The sequence below is a fragment of the Anastrepha obliqua genome, chromosome 2, assembly GCF_027943255.1.
Source record: "Anastrepha obliqua isolate idAnaObli1 chromosome 2, idAnaObli1_1.0, whole genome shotgun sequence".
Taxonomy (NCBI): Eukaryota; Metazoa; Arthropoda; class Insecta; order Diptera; family Tephritidae; genus Anastrepha; species Anastrepha obliqua.
This window is the reverse complement of record NC_072893.1, coordinates 101328858-101351504: the sequence shown is the minus strand read 5'-3', so window position 1 is coordinate 101351504 and position 22647 is coordinate 101328858. Positions and strand designations below refer to the sequence as shown.

At 38.0% G+C, this 22647-nt stretch overlaps 3 protein-coding genes across 4 annotated transcripts in view; 2 read left to right on the top strand and 1 right to left on the bottom strand.

The window, feature by feature from the left end:
- Window positions 1-5380, top strand: part of LOC129239529 (fibroblast growth factor receptor 1-A) — a 61528-nt gene extending 56148 nt beyond the window's left edge. For both annotated transcript variants that reach the window (XM_054875074.1, XM_054875075.1), the window contains exons 5-7: window positions 965-1142; window positions 4684-4820; window positions 4882-5380. In XM_054875074.1, the coding sequence (XP_054731049.1) occupies window positions 965-1142; window positions 4684-4820; window positions 4882-4985 (419 nt within the window). In that variant the 3' untranslated portion in view covers window positions 4986-5380. The remainder of the gene's footprint in view (window positions 1-964; window positions 1143-4683; window positions 4821-4881) is intronic.
- A 7294-nt stretch (window positions 5381-12674) lies between these two features.
- On the bottom strand, window positions 12675-18954 carry LOC129239254 (bystin). The gene is made up of 7 exons (XM_054874621.1): window positions 18672-18954; window positions 18491-18611; window positions 18200-18434; window positions 17023-17187; window positions 13129-13521; window positions 12939-13058; window positions 12675-12878 (listed from the first exon to the last, which is right to left on the bottom strand). The coding sequence occupies exons 1-7, from the start codon at window positions 18798-18800 to the stop codon at window positions 12731-12733; spliced, it is 1311 nt and encodes a 436-aa protein (XP_054730596.1). The 5' UTR covers window positions 18801-18954; the 3' UTR covers window positions 12675-12730.
- A 2373-nt stretch (window positions 18955-21327) lies between these two features.
- LOC129238888 (40S ribosomal protein S6) lies at window positions 21328-22558 on the top strand. The gene is made up of 3 exons (XM_054874112.1): window positions 21328-21422; window positions 21649-21853; window positions 21910-22558. The coding sequence occupies exons 1-3, from the start codon at window positions 21417-21419 to the stop codon at window positions 22443-22445; spliced, it is 747 nt and encodes a 248-aa protein (XP_054730087.1). The 5' UTR covers window positions 21328-21416; the 3' UTR covers window positions 22446-22558.
- The last annotated feature ends 89 nt before the right edge of the window (window positions 22559-22647 follow it).

The following is a 22647-nucleotide window of genomic DNA, read 5'->3' as shown; positions in this document are numbered from 1 at the left end:
AGAAATATCCAGTCTACTAGTGTTAAAAAAATTAAAATATTATATATAGAGGTAGGTTATAGGTAAATTTGGGTGTTTGTTTTCTTGGGATGTCGCCTGTGGAAAGCAAACTTTCTAAGGACTGTTATACAGGCATAGCAGTATGCACAACTTGTAGTCTCACAGCTACACCTACGCACTACATAACTCTCCACTACATATCATACCACTCTCCCCGCGGAACTGCCAAAAAAGTATTACCTCACGTGGCTGGTAGCTGATTTCAGCATAAAATCCACAATATTTACTCGGCTTGAAATTTTGAAGATTTCGGGAGCATAACTTAGGCATTGGAACACGATGTGATCAACATCTTCCCTCTTCGTGTGGACTGGGCAATTTGGTGAGCTATCATGACCAAACCTATTGAGACATTTTCTAAATACCCCATGCCTTAAAAGGAATTGGTTTAGGAAATTGTCCAGAAGACGCAGATAGTTTGCAAAGCACTTAGCCTATAGACGGCTATTCGTTTTTTTGCATAGCTGTATAGGTAAATTTGTGGGACCTTTAATAATAACTACAGCAAATATCGAACACTAAGTTTTTCTAATTTTTAGCTAGGCTAAATAGTGTCGACACTTGATAACAAATAGGAAATATTGACATTTTTTATGCTGACATATCGATACTTATAAACGGGTATCCTGTCTCTTAGAAGTAACTGCAGTACATTTAGTTCTGTATCAGAACAACAACAAAAATATAAGGCGAAATTTATAATATATAGGTACTTTAAATATACATATATGCTCTTAAAAAAAATAAGCAGATTTAAAAAATAGTATTGCCTTAATATCACTCCAGAAATTCAATGGAAAGTTTATTAAATAAAAACCAATTTTATAAACTTTATCATAATTATTCTTACTCAACATCTTAATAAGTTTATTAAACTCCTCAGTAATTTTCACTCTCTCAACAGTTCCTCATGTGGAAATCCTCGACGAAAGAGATTCGGCCACACCTGAAAAATACTACAAAGCTGGAAGCACCATCGAGCTAAAATGTGTAATTTCAAAAATACCGCAGCCATCATCTTACATCACGTGGCGTCACGGTACACGAATGCTAAATTATGACACTAGTCGAGGGGGCATCAGGTAAGGCAATGAATTCCACTGTCTGTGCAAACATCAATACATTTCCATTTGTTGAGCAGAATGAAGGAACTGCAATACATTTAATAAGATAAATTTAATAAAACTATTACACACAGGCGGCCGCCGTAACCGAATGGGTTGGTGCGCGACTACCATTCGGAATTCACAGAGAGAACGTAGTTTCGAATCTCGGTGAAACACCAAAATAAAGAAAAACATTTTTCTAATAGCGGTCGCCCTTCGGCAGGCAATGACAAGCCTCTGATTGTATTTCTGCCATGAAAAAGCTCCTCATAAAAATATCTGCCGTTCGCAGTCGGCTTGAAACTGTAGGTCCCTCCATTTGTGGAACAACATCAAGACGCACACCACAAATAGGAGGAGAAGCTGCTATATATATATTACAAACAGAGATAGATAATTAAATAATTACAAAAGAAACTTGGACAAATCCTGAGAGGTACTGAAAAATGTTAATTCTCGAAAGTGTGTTATTTCGCCGTCCACTTCCAAAACGATATTAACTGGTATCTGCGACGGCAACGTATATTTAATAGCGACAAATACGGCTTATAATAAATTAGGAAGCCATTGTTACTGGTCTATTCTAACCGGTAACTTATTAGATTTCAATTTTAGTATCTACCATTAATAACGGAGTATTATTTTTACGCACACTAAAACTTGTAGCGTTGTCACTGGGCCAGAATATATTCATTTGTATCAATATATGGATATAAATGACGCAAAAAAAAATTTTTTTTGGCGTTTCATTGACGAAACACACTAGGAAGTTTGTCATTGCCTGCGACCGCTATTAGAAAAAAACTTTTCTTTCATTTGTGTTTTATGCCCACAATGGACTTAGAACCGGCCCCTACCGAGTGGTAGTCCGGCACAAACCCAACCAACTACGGCGACTTGCAGAATGCAACTCCATTGAACTTCTGTCCATTGTCATGATTATTTTCCTCGAGCTCGACTTCATCTTGGAAAATAAGAAAAACGATGATAGATAGATCGGATGAAAGAGTGTGTGAATCAAAGTCGGAATGCCCTTTACCCCACCAAAAGTTATTACACAATGACGGTAGATAGCCAGCTTGTTGTCGAGGGGCAAAATCCAGCCATTCTCGGTGAATTCGGACCACACATTAATGCGTGCCCACAGCCACTCCAGGAATCTTCCTGGTATAATATCTGCCCATTATCATCTGCCTAGTAGGAAAATATTCACAATGAATAATGCCGTACATCAAAAACAACGATCAGCATAGTCTTCAGTCGCGGCTTGGCTATGCTTGATGGAAAAACGTACGATTTCTCGAATAATTTTTTATAACTAATTTGGGATTTATTGCTAATAAAAGCAATACTGACTGAAATTACAGGTTTTTGTGTTACTGCTATTTTCTATGTAATTTATATCGAATACTCCAACTTAAATTCCCAAAAATTGGCGTCACCATGCAGTTGTTTCACTTCAAATGCATGACCAAAAAAAGGTATATGTACTTTGTGATTTGAAGAGATATGCTCAGAAATTCTAACTATACTCTGGACAAGAAAATTCGGACAAACTCTCAGCAACAGGAAATGTTGTAGTTCGCTTGCTTCAGGAAGTACCAAGAAAGATGAGCCACATTATTCACTTTGCTATTTTTATTATAAATTTATATATAGGTTGTCAAAAAAGTCTTGCGGTATTTTTATTGAATTTTCAATTGTTCATAAAATTGGTTATAATAATGCGATTTAAGTCAAATATGCGTCGTTTTGTTCGATGACGAGTTCCCAACGAGATGCCAACTTCATAATGCCCCTCTTATAGAAGCTCGCTTCCATATTGTCAAAAAACTCGGAGAGCCAATTTTCACAGGACTCTCTTGTGGACAACTTGCGACTACCAAGCTCGTTCGCCATGGACAGAAATAGGTGGTAATCACTTGGTGCGAGATCCGGACTATACGGTGGATGCAAAAGAACCTCCCATCCGAGCTCCCGGAGTTTCTGGCGCGTCACCAAAGATGTGTGTGGCCTGGCGTTGTCCTGATGGAAGACAATTCGGCCTCTGTTGATCAAAGATGGCCTCTTCTGCATGAGTGCTGCATTCAAGCGGTCCAGTTGTTGGCAGTACAGGTCCGAATTGAGCGTTTGGCCATAGGGGAGCAGCTCATAGTGGATGATTCCCTGCCAATCCCACCAAACACACAGAAGAACCTTCCTGGCCGTCAATCCAGGCTTGGCCACCGTCTGGGCAGCTTCACCGCTTTTCGACTACGACCGTTTGCGCTTCACGTTGTCGTAAGTGACCCACTTTTCATCGCCAGTGACCAGCCGCTTCAAAAACGGATCGATTTTGTTGCGATTCAGAAGCGATTCGCATGCATCCATACGGGCAAAAATGTTTTTTTGCGTCAAGTCGTGTGGCACCCATACATCGAGCTTCTTTTTGAATCCAAGCTTCTTCAAATGGTTTATAACGGTTTGATGACTCATGCCCAGCTCTTGGCCGATGCTAGGGCTGCTACTATGCCGGTCTCTTTCGATCAATTCAGCGATTTTATCGCAATTTTTGACGACAGGCCTTCCGGACCGTGGCGCATCTTCGATCACCTCTGCACCAGAACGAAAACGTTGAAACCATCGTTGTGCGGTGGAAATGGAAACTGTATCGGGTCCATAAACTGCACAAATTTTATTGGTAGCATGAGATGCATTTTTGCCTTTATCGTAGTAGTACTGTAAAATATGCCGTATTTTCTCTTTATTTTGCTCCATGTTTGCGACGCTATAACTCACGAACAACTAAAAGCAAACAACAATTAATCAAACACGTGTTAGTACGTGAAAAGAGCTTTCCAAAAAGCTCTAGCGTGAACCGATGCGACGAATACAACGAAATACCGCAAGACTTTTTTGACAACCTATATAATTAACGCTTACATCCTTTTTGGGTGTTTGGCCGAGCTTCTCCTCTTATTTGTGGCAAGCGCCTTATTGTAGTTCTACAAACTGTTATTATTTGCCCGTTTATTGCCCATACAATCAATATTGTCTTATACAATAAACATATGGGAGGAGTAGAGCTATGGTGATTAGATGGTTAGTTGATTTCTGGGTGCTGAAGTTTTCTAGCCCAGATTTGTTAGTGGAACGGAACGGGAAGTGCACCTTCTTGACTTTATATAGTTTTGCTCCTACCTCTTCAGAAACATAAAGCATTAGATATATAATCCAAAACTAATGGCGCATGAGGGAGACTATATTGAATATAAAAACTAATTTCTTTTAAAAATGCATCTTTTTTAATTTGTGCGCTCAATACTTTTCAATCAACTTATAGTTTCAAACAAATAAATATGTTTCTATCGCAATGCAACTTGGCAGTTTTTTACATCCGTCATTACAATTCTAACCATTATTTTTATACTCTACAGATAAATTTATGCTCGTACTTATGTATGTGTATATATGTATGTTCGAGTTCCGACATAATATTTATAATATTAATTTTCACAAAATCTTTTGTTGTTTCAAGTGTTAAGACTGACATGCTGCCAGGAAGAGCTTTAAGCCGTCTCTACATAGCCAATGCCAACCGGCACGACACTGGCAACTATACTTGCATGCTTGGCAACGATATTTCGGGCACCGTCATGGTACACGTCCTAAATGGTAAATCAGGCTCATATTAAATGGTTTTTAAAATTTAATACTATGTTATTTACTTTTTCAGGCGAAGAACCAGCCGCCATGCAGCACGCATCCGCAGCTAGACTCGGCTCTCCTATATCGATTGTTGTAGCAACTTTACTTGCAACAAAAATATGTTTACGATGACAACGCTAGCATCTAATGTTCTGAACTAACACCAACACCACTTGTCCAAAACTGCATTTTCCATGTCTACTCGTACATAATAATGGGTTGTTTTAGTATAACAATAAGAATAGATACATACATATGTATATGTATAAATTACTAAGATTGAAAAATTAAAATTATGAACCTTAAACTTCTAGCGAAATATTAGCATAAATTCATATGTGTGAATGTACTTACAGCATTCAAAAGTAATAAGTATGTTTGTTGATATATTAACTTTTGTGGTAAAGAAACAGGATCATTTGGTTTTTATACAAATGAAGCGTAATCGCGTACGACAGTTAAAATCTCCATAGGAATCACTAAGCTGATTCACACGTTTGCGGTCCTTATCGCCTATTTCTAAATAGTTCCTCGGGTCACCTATATTTGGCCATGAAATTTCGTAAACTTTATTTTATAATTTAGGAATTTAGGCTTATTGTGGTTTAATTTCTGTCCTACTTGCTGGCGTAGTATTTCAGATCTTTTAGCCTCATATCGGCCTTTTGATTTACATATTTCTACATACACTTCACTATTGAGTGTTTCATCCCTTTCTTGCTTATAAATTTGCCCTATGCATTCACTCCAAAGATTCTCAATTTGATTGAAAGAAAATGCAAAAAATGTATATTCTCACCAAGGTAAGGTAATATTACTTCCTCCATTAACCGACTCCATTCCACGAACGACTCAAAAGCCGCCGGGTTTAACCGTCTTGTCAAGTTTTAAATAAAATTATTTACCTCGGCAAGTTCTTGCTCTTATATTACATCCGCATTTCCCCATCAGCGGAACTATGCGATCTCTCCTGCCAGAAACTTTTGTATTTTGTAGTCTCCTACAAATGCGTTTTAGAGGTATGGTTCCTTCGGCAAAGTTTCTTATTTTGATCACTAGAATACGATTTTCACAGAGCAATGGGCGATTTTTAAATCGACCCGCCCTAATGTAGATACATAAATAATTACTTACTTTCTCACTGTCCTAGTTTCTCCCGAAATTGCTTGAAAAACTGATCTAGCGCACTATTTGGGTTGAGTTTGGCGCTGTATTTACAATAACTTGAAATACGAAAAGGTTTGCACAGAATAAATTTTATCCACTAAGATATATTCACTAAAAACCGGCCAAAATTTATTCTAGCCAAGCGACCGACCAAAGTAAATTAATCCGCCCAGCTATTTTCTACTTTATAATCGTTTCCGATTCAACTTCTACGATGTTTCTTTGAAAATCCGAAAAGTTAAGCTGCATTTCTTTAATTCACCAACTTGTCTAAAAGTTGCTTTCCTGGTGGCATAACAATATGCTTTTTACGGGAGAGTCATGGCTTTCCTTGTTTCGATAAAGACGAAAATTTTTTTTGTAAATTTTTTTAGTCTAAGCTGCTCTAGGGCATCCACGTTTTCTGAGAATTTCAACCTGGAAAAGACCACAGCGATAGGACAACTATCCAACTATTATTTACTAATTTGGTTTAAATCGGACTATTAGATAGGTTGAAAAATTAAAAAAAATTCTCAACGTAAAGTCTAAATGAGTTTCACTTCTCTTTGTCTTGGAATTAATATTACAAATAAATTATAATAATCCTTTGGCAAATTCTGTAGAGTTTTCAATATTCTTTTGAGTGTGACCCGAAAAACAGCGACTTTGAAAATATCGTGATCTGGAAAAGCATGTTGTACGGCATGTTGTGACAAAAAAACTTAAAATATTTCAAAAACTAAATTTTTCGAAACTCATAACTATAAAATCGTTGACAACATATTTTAGAAAAAAATATTCACAAAATTCATTAATACAAAATTACCTACGAGGTATTAAATAAAATCCAAAAAGTTATTTATACAACCAAAAACAATTTACACACTTAAAAGCAAGTAAATATAATATTTTATAGCAATTAGGGTGCTAGTAAATATTATTATATTCGAATTAGGATTATGAAACGTGCATCCAAGATGATTTATAAAAGTAAAATTTACGAACACTACTCTAGTACATACATTCATACATAGCATAGAGGTACTCAAGTACATATTCGTCACACGTAAGTCCTCTGAGGGTAGCGAGATGTGCATAAGCCACAATTTTAACAAAATAAGGCAAAATAATCGAGTGAGATAATGAAACAATACTTATAGTGAAATAAAACTAAATTATCTAAAATGATACAATTAAACTAGAAATCAAAATACGTGCAAAAATTACATTCATGCATACATACAACGTACATATTTATTTACGAATGATTGTAAACATTTAGTACTTCATTTATGAAGGTGTCATTCTGCCAAAATAAATTAATAAACATACATGCATTCATACATATGTACGTGCATGTGCAAGTTCTGCTTATGGTGGTAACCAAAAAAATCAAAAATTAAAGAAGGCAAGACTATCTCTCTTTCGGAGGCACTATGTAGCTAGATAGCCCATTTGTGAACCTGCCAATGTTACAGGGTCCGGCACTCGAAGGGTAACCAATTAAAAAAGCCGTACATTTAGTTTGGAAAAATACATTTATTCAATTCAAAGTAAAAAATATGTGAAAATAATACAAAATTGAGAATCAATTTACTTTTGCTCGATATGACCATCTTTTGTCTTGACTATGGCCTTGAGACGGTTCAGAAACGAATCGCAAGCTGCCCGACTGTGAGTTGCCGGTATTTTGGCCCTCTCGTGGACAATGGCTTTCTTCAGCGCCTCGAGATTGGTGAATCTTTTAGTTCGGACCTTGCTCTCTGAAATGGCCCAAAGAGAATAGTCCATCGGATTCGTGTCTGGTGAATTTGAGAGCCACTGTATGGACGTTATGAAGTTCGGAACGTTGTTTTTTAGCCATTTTTGGTTCACTCGAACTTTGTGAGACGGTGGCGAGTCCTGTTGAAACGTCCATGGTCTGCCACTGAAATGATTGTCTACCTACGGCTTCAAAGCAACCTCCAGAATACTTTCCCGATAACATTACGCATTTACTTTGACGCCAGGCTCGATGAAAACGATTGGACAGACGCCATCTGCGGTTACAACGGCCCAAACCATTACCTGAGGGGGGTGCATCCTCCTGGTAGCCAATCGCTGACTCAAATTTTCGTATGAACGGTTGGTCAAATAAACCCTATCGTTTTAGGAGTTCGGACCTTGCTCAATTTGAAAAATTTTCTCGTCAGAACACACAATACTCGGAAATTGACCGCTTTCGGCCAAGCGAAGCAACTCCTTGGCTCTCTCAAGTCTGACTTGCTACTGCTTTGGTGTGAGATCGTACGCCTTTTGGATCTTCTAAGCTTTGACTTTGAGCTAATTTTTTAGTATGCGGCGGATGCTATGGTCAGATATTTTCAATTCCTTTGCCATTTGATTGACACTTCATCGGGGATTTCGCTCAAGTCGCTTCTTCACTTTTTTAACCATTTCACGTGACGTTGCAGTTTTTTGATGAACACCTCCATGACGTTTCGCGATGCTACCAGTACCATTGTAACGAGGAACGGTGCGATAAACAAAAACTTTATTTACTTTAAGGTGCGCGAGTTCACGAACAATCGCTGGTTGTGATTTTCCAGCCAAATATAATGCAATCACACTATTACGTTTGAAATCCGTTACTGATTTTCTTTTTTCGCGTTTACTCCCGTGCGCTTGTAAACAATACTCTGGACTGTCATTTAGTCAACTAACAGACTAGTTGCACGTACATCAGCTGCGCGAGCGCTCTGAAGTTGGTTACACTTCGAGTGCCGAACCCTGTAATATTATTATGGTTTTTTGTCACATGCCAGTGCATCAGCTGCGCGAGCGCTCTGAAGTTGGTTACACTTCGAGTGCCGAACCCTGTAATATTATTATGGTTTTATGTCACTGATATCAGTTAGAAAAATATTTTAATTTAATATATAATATATTATAATTTTACTAATACTAATTTCATTTTACCCCAATTAATTTAATTTAATTTCTTTTTTTTATTTGTTTTCTTCATATGTTTTTGATTTTATTTTATTTTATTGAAACATTTTTTTTTTTATGTAAAAGGTTAAATAGTGTATAAGTACATTTGCTGATATGTTAAACACATTACAGAAATTGAAATGTACTATAAGTATATATTACATATAACTTCAGCAATTAATTTTCGGCTAATTTAAAACTCATTTGAGTAGAGATTTTGCTTCAAAAAGAAATAGATTTTGTTTATTCAAAGCTTTCGGCTTGGATGAAGCTTTATCCTTGTTTGAAAGTCACATCTTACGATTTTTACGGTTACCGTTTATTATAAGATTATCTCTAAATTAGACCATGTGATCTAAGATGAAATTCTTTATATTTTTCAAAATGAAATCAAACGTCGGGGCTTATGACATTTGTTGATACAGCTATGAATATTATCATAATTTATTATTCTTTAAATTTGGAACCCATGTAGGTCTAAAAAATGTTAAATGAAGAAGGAGAGTGGAACATTTTAATTTTCCTGAATATTTATGTATATTTATATTGAAATGCATTGCAATATATTCGTAAATTAAAGTTAAGATAACTAAGTTAAGGATATAAGTAATAAAATTAAATGAAAACCAACACCAGTATTTTCATACAAAATTGTTTTTCATATTATGAAATGATATTATGAGAATAAAACATTTAAAAATATTTTTAAGGTAATTAATTTCTTTTAATATAATAATTTAATTGAAGTTGGAGTTTAAAGCTATATTTATGGGAAACGACATTTCAACTAAACTTGCCCGAAGAAAAATCAAAGACAGGTATTGTAAATTTAAGGAATTTAGTGGCTTGGTCTCTTGTGGTAAAAATGTACATTGACAAATTATATTTGTTTCCTTTAATCTGTGCGTGACTATCATTAGGTAGGACCCGTGTTCGAAACCCTCTATGGGCATGGCAAGCAATGTCAATCAACCGAGTGCATTTTTGCCATAAAAAAGCCCTCATAAAAAAACTATAGGTCCTCGAAATGAGCCCCAGTAAACTAGCCCTATCTAGTGAACCGTCGAACTAAACCCCCTTAAAGGCCGGGAGTTTGTAATGGCTGGTGCCATTTTCGGAGATGCTCTGGCCTGCGCACCACCCGTGAGTGGACAACTGACTACGTTGCCCTGTGCTGCACAGCTCTGCACCGGCAACCGCTCCTCGGGGCGCAGCTGATCACAACCATCAGGCCACAACAACAACAGCGGAACGCACAACAGAGCCAACGTAGGCAACCACACGCGTCCCTCACACCCCGAGTTACAACAGTCTCGCCGAGAAGCTTCAAGCTTCTACAATTTAACTGTAACGAACTAACGAGCAAGGTAGATGAGATGGTCGACTTTATGAGCCGCCATAGAATCGCAATAGCTGCGGTCCAAGAAACCAAGCTGCATGCCAGCTCTTCTCTTATAACCAGGGATGGCTATAACGTGCACAGACAGATCGCGAGCGAAACAACGGTGATGGCCTAGCGTCCATAGTCCACCACTCAGTGCAACATTGTCTGATCGACGAAGGCATCGACCGCAGGGACAGCACCTTAAAATATCAAGGTATAGCTGTCCGGGCAGGCTGTTCGAAGCAGCTAGTTTAGCAAACGAGCGTGACCACCTACGCCAGGTTGATCCCGAGATCCCCGCATAAGGGATCTCTATTAGGAGACCCGGCAACTGGTAAATCAACACAAGCGGACCAAATGTGTGCGGTTGAGCACCTCAAGGCCTGTAACTTCACCACTGGTGTGAGTAAGCTCTGGTCCACTGTAAGGTCCCTGTCGAACCCGACGAAGCACAACGACAAGGTGGCCATCACCTTTAACGATTGCACTTCGTCGGACCCGAAGAGATGCGCGAGCTATTTTAGCCGACTATTCACACTGCACCAGACGGCTGCACAAACTGACGAACGGCAGTGCGCTACCTACTTTCTCCTGTTATGAGGTTCAGGGGGACATCAACAAAACCAAATCATCTACTGATGCTGAAGCACCTGGGTCCATTGGGAGTAGGATTTCTCACAAGGATTTTCAATTTGCCCTTGATCACTCTCATTATCCGTGACAAGTGGAAAGCAGGGAGAGTGGTCCCGCTACTGAAACCTGGGAAACCCGCCAACCAAGGAGAATCTTATCGGCCGGTAACTCTCCTTTCCTCAGTAGTGAAGACACTTGAAGCCCTCCTACTCCCACTCTTCACGAAACACAGCACCACCCCAGGATCCACCGTCATAAAAGCCCAGATAAACCGTGGGCGTAACCAAAACCGCCCCTGTGAGAGGACTGTCCTAGTAGCGTTGGACTTGAAGAAGGCTTTCCATACTGTCAACCATTCCTCGCTACTAGATCCAAACAGAGGAAGCAGGGTGGTGTCCTTTCACCCTTGCTGTTCAACTTCTATCTATCGAAGTTCCCCCAACCACCAGAGGGAGTCTCCCTGGTCTCATACGCTGACGACATTGATGTCCTGTGCCTCACCGACCTTTCTCGCTTTTTCACTGTGAGGAATCTCCAACTTTCCCCCACAAAGTCGACGGCGACCCACTTTACCACCTGGGCAAAGGAGGTCAAACTGCAACTCAAGGTAAAAGTCGATGAGACACCAATTACGACTGTTAACAATACCATAATTTTGGATGTAACCTTCGACAGTTTGCTCTCCTTCCCTGCGCACACAACCGCAATTGCCACTAAAGTCCAAAACCGCAACAAGGTCCTCAAATCGGTTGCCGGCAGCACTTGTGGCAAAGACAAAGAATTGTTGCTATCGACATTTAAGGCAATAGGCCGACCGGTTCTAAACTATGATGCACCTGTCTGGTCAGCTGGAGCTAGTGACACGCAGAGGATAAAGCTCCAGACTTGCCACAACACTGCTATTCGGACAGCAACGAGTTGCCTTCTGATGTTCCCTCTCCAAAACCTTCGCAACGAGGCACAGATGCTTCCAATAAACTGCTCAGCAAGCAGTTCCTGTTAGGATGCTACCGCAGGGTTCACCCTTGCAGACACCTGCTTGAGCCAGAGCCGCCTCCCAGGACACGTCAGGAGACACCTCCTCAATTACGCCGACGAGATCCAGGACAAAATTAATATACATTTACTTGACCAGTCACCACATTCCTTAGCTCCCGACCACCGAATTCCGTAATCGGAGTTCAACCACCACCCGCGTACGTTCTGAATATTGTAGCAGGTTAAACTCCTACTTATCCAGAATTGACCCCGAAATACCAAACATGTTCCTACATGTGAAGGCACCCCGCATGGCACTAACCACCTCTTCACATGCCCCTTAAAACCCACTCATCTAACACCCTCGCCCTCTGGACCCAATCTGTCGAAACAGTATATTTCCTGGGCCTACCTTTATACTACACTGACAGGGCTTGTATTACTGCTACAAAAATAACAACAACGGACCTTATTGGAGTTTTTGCAATGAAATAGCAGATTGGCGTCACGGCAGTCGGTTCTGCGGTTAGTTTCCAATAAATTCGTGCTACTTATTAGTTTTCTATAAAGGTTCGTTGATAATATTCAACATAACAAATGAAAGTAGCTGCTATTTTCTGTATTTTTTATACACATTTTATACTATATACTTTTTATAAATGCTTATATCAACTAAACAAAAAATAATAATAAAACTCAAAAAATCTCTTTAATCCGTATTTCTTTCTCCAGTAGACATAATATGTGGAAAATAGTGTTCTTATTCATAACACACATCTTTGTCAGTGTACATTTCCATCGGCACTGCAGCAGTTTCATTAGTACATTCCATCATTTCAACATCCCGACAAGTTGCAGCCACTAGCTCTCTTCGAATTTCAGATGTAATCTTTGGATGGGATTGCTTCCTAAATATAATAAATTTGGACAATATTTGAAGTTCGATGCATTAATTTATTTTCCCTCACCTCAACAAATTAAGAAGTGCTTCCTTTTGTTCTGACGAGATATCATTCTTATAACGTTGAGCAAAAGTTAATAAGCTTTGGTGCCACAAAACAGGCATTTCACGTTTATCATTTTCAAACCTAAATATGTAATAGAAATATAGAATATGTAAATTAGAAATTAAAAACTAGAATAAAATTTCAATCTTACCTAATGAAATGAAACACAGCAGCGTCGATTACACGGTACGGTAAGGCATAACGTTTGTCCAGAAAATAGCGGATAAATATTGAGTTTGCTCCAGTGTATCCCATCTCGCATATTTTTAACAAGCACGCAGACGAATGCAATACCGGAATGGAACTGCGTGCGACAACGCTACCAAATATAATTGCTTCCCGCAAAGTGCAATCGCCAGCTTCTAATAAGGGTAATATTATTCCTTTCATAAAAGCAGCTGGCTTGAAGAGTGCCTTCTTTAGTGCATTGTACAAATGCATATTTAGTTTTTTATATTCGCACAGATCATCGCGTATGCGGGGAAGTAGGACCAAATTGAAAAACCGTTGAGCCATAGCATGTGAGAGGACCGAGCAAAATATGCTGAAAAATAAGAAGATTCATAGAATACAAGGTTACATCAGTTATCCCCTCCATCTTGATGACGTAGATGGAGCACTTATTAGAGTTGCGATATTTCAAAATATTAATTTCAATAAAAATTAATTATTTAAAAAATACATAGTCTAATGTGTGTCCAGTATAAACAGCACTATTTTTTGTTCGCACTTTTTTTCATGCATCATTCTTCAAACAAATTTAACTCGCTTAGTAAATATTTCTATTATTTGAAATTTAAAATTGTAATCAAGCATTTGAACAAAACATTTAAACAAAATTTGTTACGCAAAAAAATTAGTACAGATTAAAAAAATACTCAAAGCTGCTTTTGATATACATATGTGCATACACATATGGTCAATAAAATAGGTACGTAGCCTTTATCTTTCGATTTCATTGTGCCGCTCGTAAAAGTTTAAAACTATTTTTAAAATATCACTTCTTTTACAAATGGCATCACTAGTTGGGAATTTAAAAGACCCATTTTAGTAAGTTGCGTTATTGGTTGCACAGATTTGGTTATTTTCATAAAGTGTAATTTTCCGAGGCCCCCAAAAATATCACTTAATTAGTTAAAAATATTAAATATGACGTAAGCAGCGAATTAGATATATCATTTAATATCTAATAATTTATACGAATTTCTTTGAAAGATGGGTTATGCGCAGCACTGCACAGTTGAGGAGCAGAAGCTTGTTGTCAATTTTCGGAAACAAAAAAATTGTACAAATTTATCGTTGAGTCCCTTGGATGGTCCAAAAATGTTGTAAATGCCTTTAATACCAAAAATTCACGCATGATGGCAGAAAGAAAGCGACTTGCACTATTAATAAATTCCGTTCCTGTGACAGTCGGTTCTGCATAACCGGATCGACCCGGATTTATATTCAGCCAAAGACTGTCACCTTAGCAGCATTCACCGTATATGTATGGGGAATGTTTATGCTGTTACAACAGCAACAACAACTATTTATAATTTAATTGTGATTTGTATTTTTCATATGAAGTTTTCGAGATATAGAAATTGAAAAGGAAGGGAGGAAGGGTGAAAGGACACCACCCTGCGGAACTCCTTGCTTTAGATGTTTGGTCTCGAAATATCACAGACGAATGACGACCACTCGGTAGTTCGCGGTCCACCTCTTCAGCCCTGGCAGGAGTGTCGACTGTAAAATGTCATCTAGTAGCGTGGCGTGGCTGACTGTATCGAAAGTCTTTTTTAGATCCAACGCTAAGTACAACCGTTGAAGGTGATATCCACCTTGTCGTTGTGCTTCGTCGCGTTCGACAGGGACCTTACGGTGGACCAGAGCTTACTCACACCAGAGGCGAAGTTGCAGGACTTCAGATGCTCTTCCCATGCGCACCGCTTATATTGGGTTACCAGTTGCCGGATCTGCGAATTGAGATCCTTTATCCAAGGATCCCCGGGATCGGCCTTGCGTAGGAGATCACGATCGTTCGCCAGATCAGCTGCTTCAGCTGGGAAATTGGGACGTATGTCCCGAATCCTTCCAACGGGTATGAAGCGAGCCGCGGCGGCACGTGGCCACATACCTTGTGGACCACTCCCTGTGACCATCACCCGTTACTTTTATTGCACCTAACCGAGGTGGAGTTCGGGTGGAGCTGTTTGTGACAGATGCGGCAGTAAAATACCTCTGGTCCAGGGTAGGATTCAACGCCAGCCCTAACGCCAGCCTCCTGTGACGAAAGATTGGGGGTGGGATACGGTACACCAGACAGGGCTAGTTTACTAGGGCGCGGCCCCAGGAGACCGTCACCACTTTCCTTAGCTCCCGACCACCGAATTCCGTAATCCGAGTCCAACCACCACCTGCAGCAGATGAAGAGCTCCAGCTTCCCCGTGATACCCGCGTACGTTCTGGACATTGTAGCAGGTTAAACTCCTACTTATCCAGAATTGACCCCGACATACCAAGCATATGTCCTGCATGTGAAGGCACCCCGCATGACACTAACCATCTTTTCACATGCCCCTTAAAACCCACTCATCTAACACCCTCGCCCTCTGGACCCAACATGTCGAAACAGCATGTTTCCTGGGTCTACCTTTAGATAAGCTAGACGAAGACGACCGGTGATATACACTACACCAACAGGGCTTGTATTAATGCTACAAAAACAGCAACAACAGCGAATAAATATATTTATACTTCAAAGGTTATGCTGTCCATCCGGTGGCATCAGAAGGGTATCATCTATTATGAACTCCGTAAACCATCTGCGTTTGGATCGAGCTTTGAAAGAAAAGCGGCCGGAATGGGACGGTGAACATGAGAAATTGATTTTGCTGCGTGACAACGTCAGGCCACACGTTGCTAAATCGGTCCAGAAATATTTAGAGAACATTTACTGAATTGGGAAATCTTGTTCCACCCGCCGTATTCCCAAGACATTGCACCTTCGGATTACCATCTGTTCCGATCAATGCAGTCAGCCCTTATTGGAGAGCGGTTCACTCGCTATACGCTTGAACAAAATTGGGAAATATTGAAAACCTATTTCCAAAGTGGTGAGTCTTCTTCTTCTTCCGCGGTTACAGTAAATGGCGAGCGTTACCGTGACATGCTCAACGAGTTTTTGTTTCCAAAAATTGAAGAGAATGACATGGACGACATTTGGTTTCAACAGGACGGTGCAACTTGTCACACTGCCAAAGTTACACTCGAACTTTTGGCTAACGTTTTTGAATTCCGATATCAATTGGCCGCCTCGGAGCTGAGATTTAAGCCCGTTGGACTATTTTTTGTGGGGAGCCTTTAAGGACAAATGCTATGCGAACCATCAAGAGACGACTGATGCTTTAAAACACGAAATCGAAGTTGCCATTCATGAAATTGGAGCCCAAACAATCGAAAATGTGCTTAAAAATTGGGTTGATCGAATGACCTACTGTAAAGCCAGTCGTGGCAGTCATTTGAACGATATTATTTTTCATTCATAAATGACAATGTTCAATCTTCACAATAAAAAAAAGTTTGAAAAAATATTGATTAGTTTTCTTTTTTTTATAGCCAATTCAAAAAGCAAATTTTACATGGCCCACTCTATATTATTTATTTGTTTAAATAATTCGTAACTTTGGCTAAGAAAGGACGGAAACTAATTCCCATACCCAATACAAAAGAGGCTAATTGGGAATCAATGCGTTTTTAATTTCAAACTAAATTTTTTCATATCAGAATATAATATTGTTCTGAAATTATTGTTTTTGTATAAATATACAATTTGAATCGATGTTCTTATTTTTGCATGCAAAGAAAAAGGAAATTTCTCAATGAACAAAATGAAAATTCATTAATATTTCCTACTGCCTATTCGAATATGTACGTGGTTGATCAAATTACGATTAAAAAACAAAAAAATTCCCTATTTCATACCATATTGCAAACAGATGTTCGTAGGAAATTAGCAACAAATGACTTAGAAGCATTAAACTTATATACTGTGTATATTTACCGAGTGCCCTGGAACATAGCGGCTGCACTCCAATTATGGGGCTCCGTTATGAAAAGGATTTGCTCCCAATTTCGTAACCTCGGAATAATCTTAAAAGCTTTTGGAACTTTCCCACTTCGATATCGCTTCATTACGTCACGGACTCCTTCATACATTTCACGAACTCTACAGAAAATGTAATGTTTTAGGTCGGTTTAATAAATATGTGTCAAAATCTTATACATTTTAATCTATAAAAACTACGTCAAACAATAACAGATTTTACAGTATTTTGTAGCTAAACTTACTTTATCACAAATATTTTAATTATATGCATATTTATATTATATATATCAGCGCGTACATCCATACTGAGTGTTTGGCCGGGTTCCTGCTTAAATTTGTGGTGTGCGTTCAGTTCCAAAAAATGGAGGTACCTACAGTTTTATGCCTATTATATCCAAACGGTAGATGGACTTTTATGAGGAACTTTTTAATGGCAGAAATATTCAGCGAAATACTTGCTGAAGGGCTACCGCTAATAGAAAAAACCTTTTCTATCATTTGGTACTGGTTATTAAATTTTAATATATTAAAGCTTAAGTTTGAAGTTGCTAAAAAATCTCTTGTTTGTTTATACTTTTTCTAGCTAATATCAGCCGCAACAGGCTATAAAACAGCATACCATAATATAATACTTTCTAGAAAGTGTAAATAGCAAGCGCGGAATTGTGATGTAATTTGTGAAAATTTTATAATTTTTGCATAAATTTAGAGACTTCGATTTATATGGCTCTTCTTAGATTAAGACTTTTACAAAAACAAAAGCAAAAAAAATAGTCAAAACTTGCCAAAACGTTAAGGTGCTATCGTTGTCACGTTACACGTGGAATTGTTGAATTTCTTAACAATAAGGACAAATTGTGTCATCAGATATCATGGATCATAAAAAATTTCGGAAAAGAAACTTCTAAAAAAAAGCAAATATGCCAGCACAAACACAATTTTAAAATATTTAAGTTTAATTTTTAAATTTCGTGCTTCGAACGTTTTCGGGGTGTCACGTTACAAACAAGAACCACTAAATTCCAGACAAGTTTTGAAAGATTTAAGGCATTTCATTGTTGCAAACAGTTAAAATTAAACAAAAGATATTAAGCAAATTAATTCCGCGAAAATAGTTGTATGTTTCACAAACCTTGGGTCTATATCTTCTATTTTTAAGGAGCCATCGTCCGTAAGTTTGCTCTGAATATCCTGTTGCTTTTCTTGAATCTTTTCCATTATAATATCCGATAACTTTAACGTCCGTTTGCCTTCCTGTGGATTTTGGAAACGAGCAAATGCTTCAGCGTCCTCCTGGCCAATTTCCAAATTATCCATAAAGTCGTTTTCCGTGACATCTTTATTTTCATCCTCTTCGATGGATTCGCCTATAAGTACCTTACATGTATGGATAATTGCAATGTAAAAATAGTATGCAACAAACCTATATTGACATTTGCAAAAGTTCTTTTCCCTTGAAGGCTCGGAAAATTATCCTCATTAAACTCTAGTTGTTGCGCTTTGGCCGCCGCTAAAATTTTCTTACTGGTTTTACTATCCAAAACCTTAAACAAATAAGCAACAGATTAAATAAGTATTATTTTAAATTACTGACTTGAACAAACCGATGATTCCTCTGTGCGCAGATGAAACTTGTCCTTGCCCCTTCGCTTCGCAACCTTTCCTTCTGTCAATTGTTTTTCCAGCGCTACATTTTTATTTGAAGCTAAATTGGCTTTCTTTGGTTTAACCATTATGTTATCTCAGGCTTTATCAAACTAATTTATATGTAAAACTTTTGGTTTAATAATTGTATGCCAACCACACGTGCGCTTATTGTTTCTTTTATTTCTTTCTCCAATATTTTGAGCAAAGTAAAACACATTTCACCACATCTGTCTTCACAACAGCTGACTCAAAGCGAACAATATACAAGGTGAGCTGGTTCGGAAAGCTGAATTGTTTAGTTGCTTGTGATTTAATATTGTGAATGTCAATGTGCCCTGCTTCTTGTTGCATTGTTTGATTCTTTACATTCTTATTAAAATTTTGACATTCAAAATACCAAGATGCAATAACAATATGTAAATGTTACATGTACGCGAAATGTTTATGTTACACAACAGCAACAAAGAAACAATACAATTTCTTGCCTCAGCGTCATGGCAAAAAACGCAAAAAACTGCTTTTGGAGGTGTTTTTAAAATTTGTGTTTTCACAATTTAACATTCTTATTAGTTGATTTGACTGAAAAATTATAAATCTTAAAATCACACTGTTCTTTGAATATTCACAAACAAGTAACTTCTCTTCCTTCTGCTTATATATTTGTAGTGCTGACATCATCGGTTGGCAAAATCGAGAAAAATCAAGTAGCGCTTCATTGTTGAGTTTTACTCAAGAATGATAGAATACAACATTGCGCCCATTATACTACTCAAGGATAATAGATTACACAGTTTAGTCATCCAAAGCAAAATTGTGAGAGTAACTTTGGTTATTACCTCACGGGGGCTTAAACACAATAGTCAATTATTTTAGAAATGTGGGTATTCCCCTAAACACTTAAGTGTCTCGATCACACGATCTACCTAACCTGAATGACACGGATTTACATCCGGCCAAGAACTGTCACTTCAGCAGCATTCCCCTTGTATATTTGAGAAATATTTGTGCTGCTACAACAACAATAACAGTTGTCTCAAGAAATTTGATTTAATGCTGCCTGAACATGAATGGTGCGCGTTTCGTTAATCCCAATTACTTTGGCACACTATCTACACAAAACACAGTGCACTACAGCTGTGGTAGGTAGAAAGGTGAAATAGTTGAAGTGCCGGTCTGGCACTCCCCAAGTAGCACTAAAGTGCCGTTTTGATACCATTATGAGACTTCCAACAGGAGGATATCTACAGCCAGCCATAACTGTTGATATAATGGTGAAGATTGATGGGATTTAGGTTGGCTCACTGCACCAGCCTTTCGTCTAGCTGCCAAACTCAGACATTTAAAGGGAAAGTGCTAAACAGTCTCCTTCTCTGAAAGGACCCCACAACTTCTGCAATGGGGTTACTTGGTAACCATAGCTTTTCCGCGTGTGCCGATCGTCCAGTTACCGGTAAATACAGCTACGTGTTTGAAAATTGAATTGCGTAGAGACCACGGCTGTACTGAATTTACCGAAAAATTACTTAAAGAAAAATTTTACGTCTGAAGAAGCGAAACATTTTTCGTGTAACGTAGGCGTTCAGACAGTTTTAAAGATATTTCACTTTTAGTTTGACACAAATACATGGTTTAACTTCGACTTTTTTGGGATTACATTTAAAGTTTTCCGAAATTGAGTGCCCATTGCGAAATGTCGCCGAATAGACCATTTAACCTAAATCTTTTGCCAAATTTACTGTATTTGAAAAATCAAATACATGGAGAACCCAATGAGAGGGTTGTTAATTTATTTGTGAAAAGTGTGAATGCAACCAATGATAATGTGTTAGAAATTGATAAATAAATTGCTTGAAAACTTGTCCATGTAAGTTACTGGCGTTGCTTTATTTGTTTTTCTTAGTCTTACTTTGAGAGTTTCTATGGCCAAAATGTAGTTAAAATATTCAAATTTTTTAGCTTCCTGAAAAATTTCAAAATTATTTAAACGGCCAATGAGAGTGGGACCACTAAATATCGCATGCCCCACTTCGGGAAATCGATTGCATCAAACAATGTAAATACTATACATTATATTATAAATTATTATACTGTAGCACATAGAATTAGTTATATATTATTTACGTTCTTTGTAACAAGATAATTCTGAAGTCAATGAAAGTTATGAAATAAATCCAAATCTCGTGTGTTTATTGTGTTTAGAGATGTTTGTATGACTACTTAAATTGGGTAAATTAAATAGAATATTCTAAGGAAAATCTCCGAAATGAAACAAAAATTAATGTCGAAAATAAGAAATGAGTTTTAAACTGTTAAGACACCAATAACAGGAGAGGTTCTGATACATTTTGAAAGACAACAAAGAATATTCATGCCATACTTTGGTAAATAATGTATTCGACAATTAACTTGAAACAAAAAAATATGTATATTTGTTTTAGCACTCGTATTCGGAAATTGTTGGTAATGTTTTTTATATTGTTGGTAAACTATGCTAAGCCAATTTAAAAATTTTAATAATTGAGTTAAAATGCGCAAACTGGTTACATGAACTGTCTTACCGACAATTTTGGGCGTTAAAATCCCTCATTTGCATCCATTGTGAATTCTCATTCGCATCCATTGAGAATGGACATCCACTCATGCTCGCCGAAAGTATTTCGCTTCCCTTTTCTGTTCGGTGTTCCATGAAATTGGAGTGAAAAATGAAGGTGTGTGGGAACTTTTATTAAAATAAATTCATATAATGTATTTTTGCGAAAAATTTTTCATTTGAGGCTATTCTAAATGCAGTGAATAAAGAATATTGCTTAAAAGTTCATCATGTGTTTAAGTGATCACGGAGATATATGTGGATTAAATTAGCCTCAATTGATGGGACCTGTTTTTCTTTATTTATATTCTGGTGAAACAATTAATAACTTTGTGCGTTTTCAGCTTAACGTGTCTTTCCCGGCCACTGGATGCCAAAAATTATACGAAGTTGTGGATGAGCACAAGCTGCGCATCTTTTATGAGAAACGAATGGGACAGATTGTGGAAGCTGATGTGCTCGGAGATGAATGGAAGGGTTATCATCTGCGCATCGCTGGCGGAAATGATAAACAAGGTTTCCCAATGAAACAAGGAGTACTGTCCCATGGTAACAAAATGATTGATTAATGTTTGGGAAAGTTTTTTAAATCCATTTCTTTTTAGGTCGTGTACGTTTATTGCTGAAAAAGGGTCACTCTTGCTACAGACCTCGCCGCACTGGTGAGAGAAAACGGAAATCGGTTCGCGGTTGCATTGTCGACGCTAACATGTCGGTTTTAGCTCTCGTTATTGTAAAGAAAGGCGAACAAGAACTTGCCGGTCTCACTGACACAACTGTTCCAAGGAGGCTTGGTCCTAAAAGAGCTAGTAAAATTCGCAAACTTTACAATTTGACCAAGGATGATGATGTGCGCCGCTTTGTGGTTCGCCGCCCATTGCCCGCCAAGGATAATAAAAAAGCAACATCCAAAGCCCCGAAAATCCAGCGTCTTGTTACTCCAGTCGTCCTACAAAGAAAGCGTAGACGCATTGCTTTGAAGAAGAAACGCCAAACTGCTTCCAAGGAGGCCGCTGCTGATTATGCTAAATTGTTAGCACAGCGTAAGAAGGAATCCAAAGCTAAACGCGAAGAGGCAAAGAGACGCCGGTCTGCTTCTTTGAGAGAATCAAAGAGCTCAATTTCAAGTGACAAAAAGTAAATATTTTAAAACGGTTCTGAAATAAAGGATTGAAATATTTTAATCTTCTTGGTGTTAATATTTGGTGACCTTTAAAATATACATTTAAATGTGGTTCTACGCTACTAAATGAACTTTTGTGATTTATGTTATTTTGTTTTAAAATTATTGCAACAAACTTAAGAGTGCGAGCACTTAAAAGTGCATTTATGTGCCGCTTTAT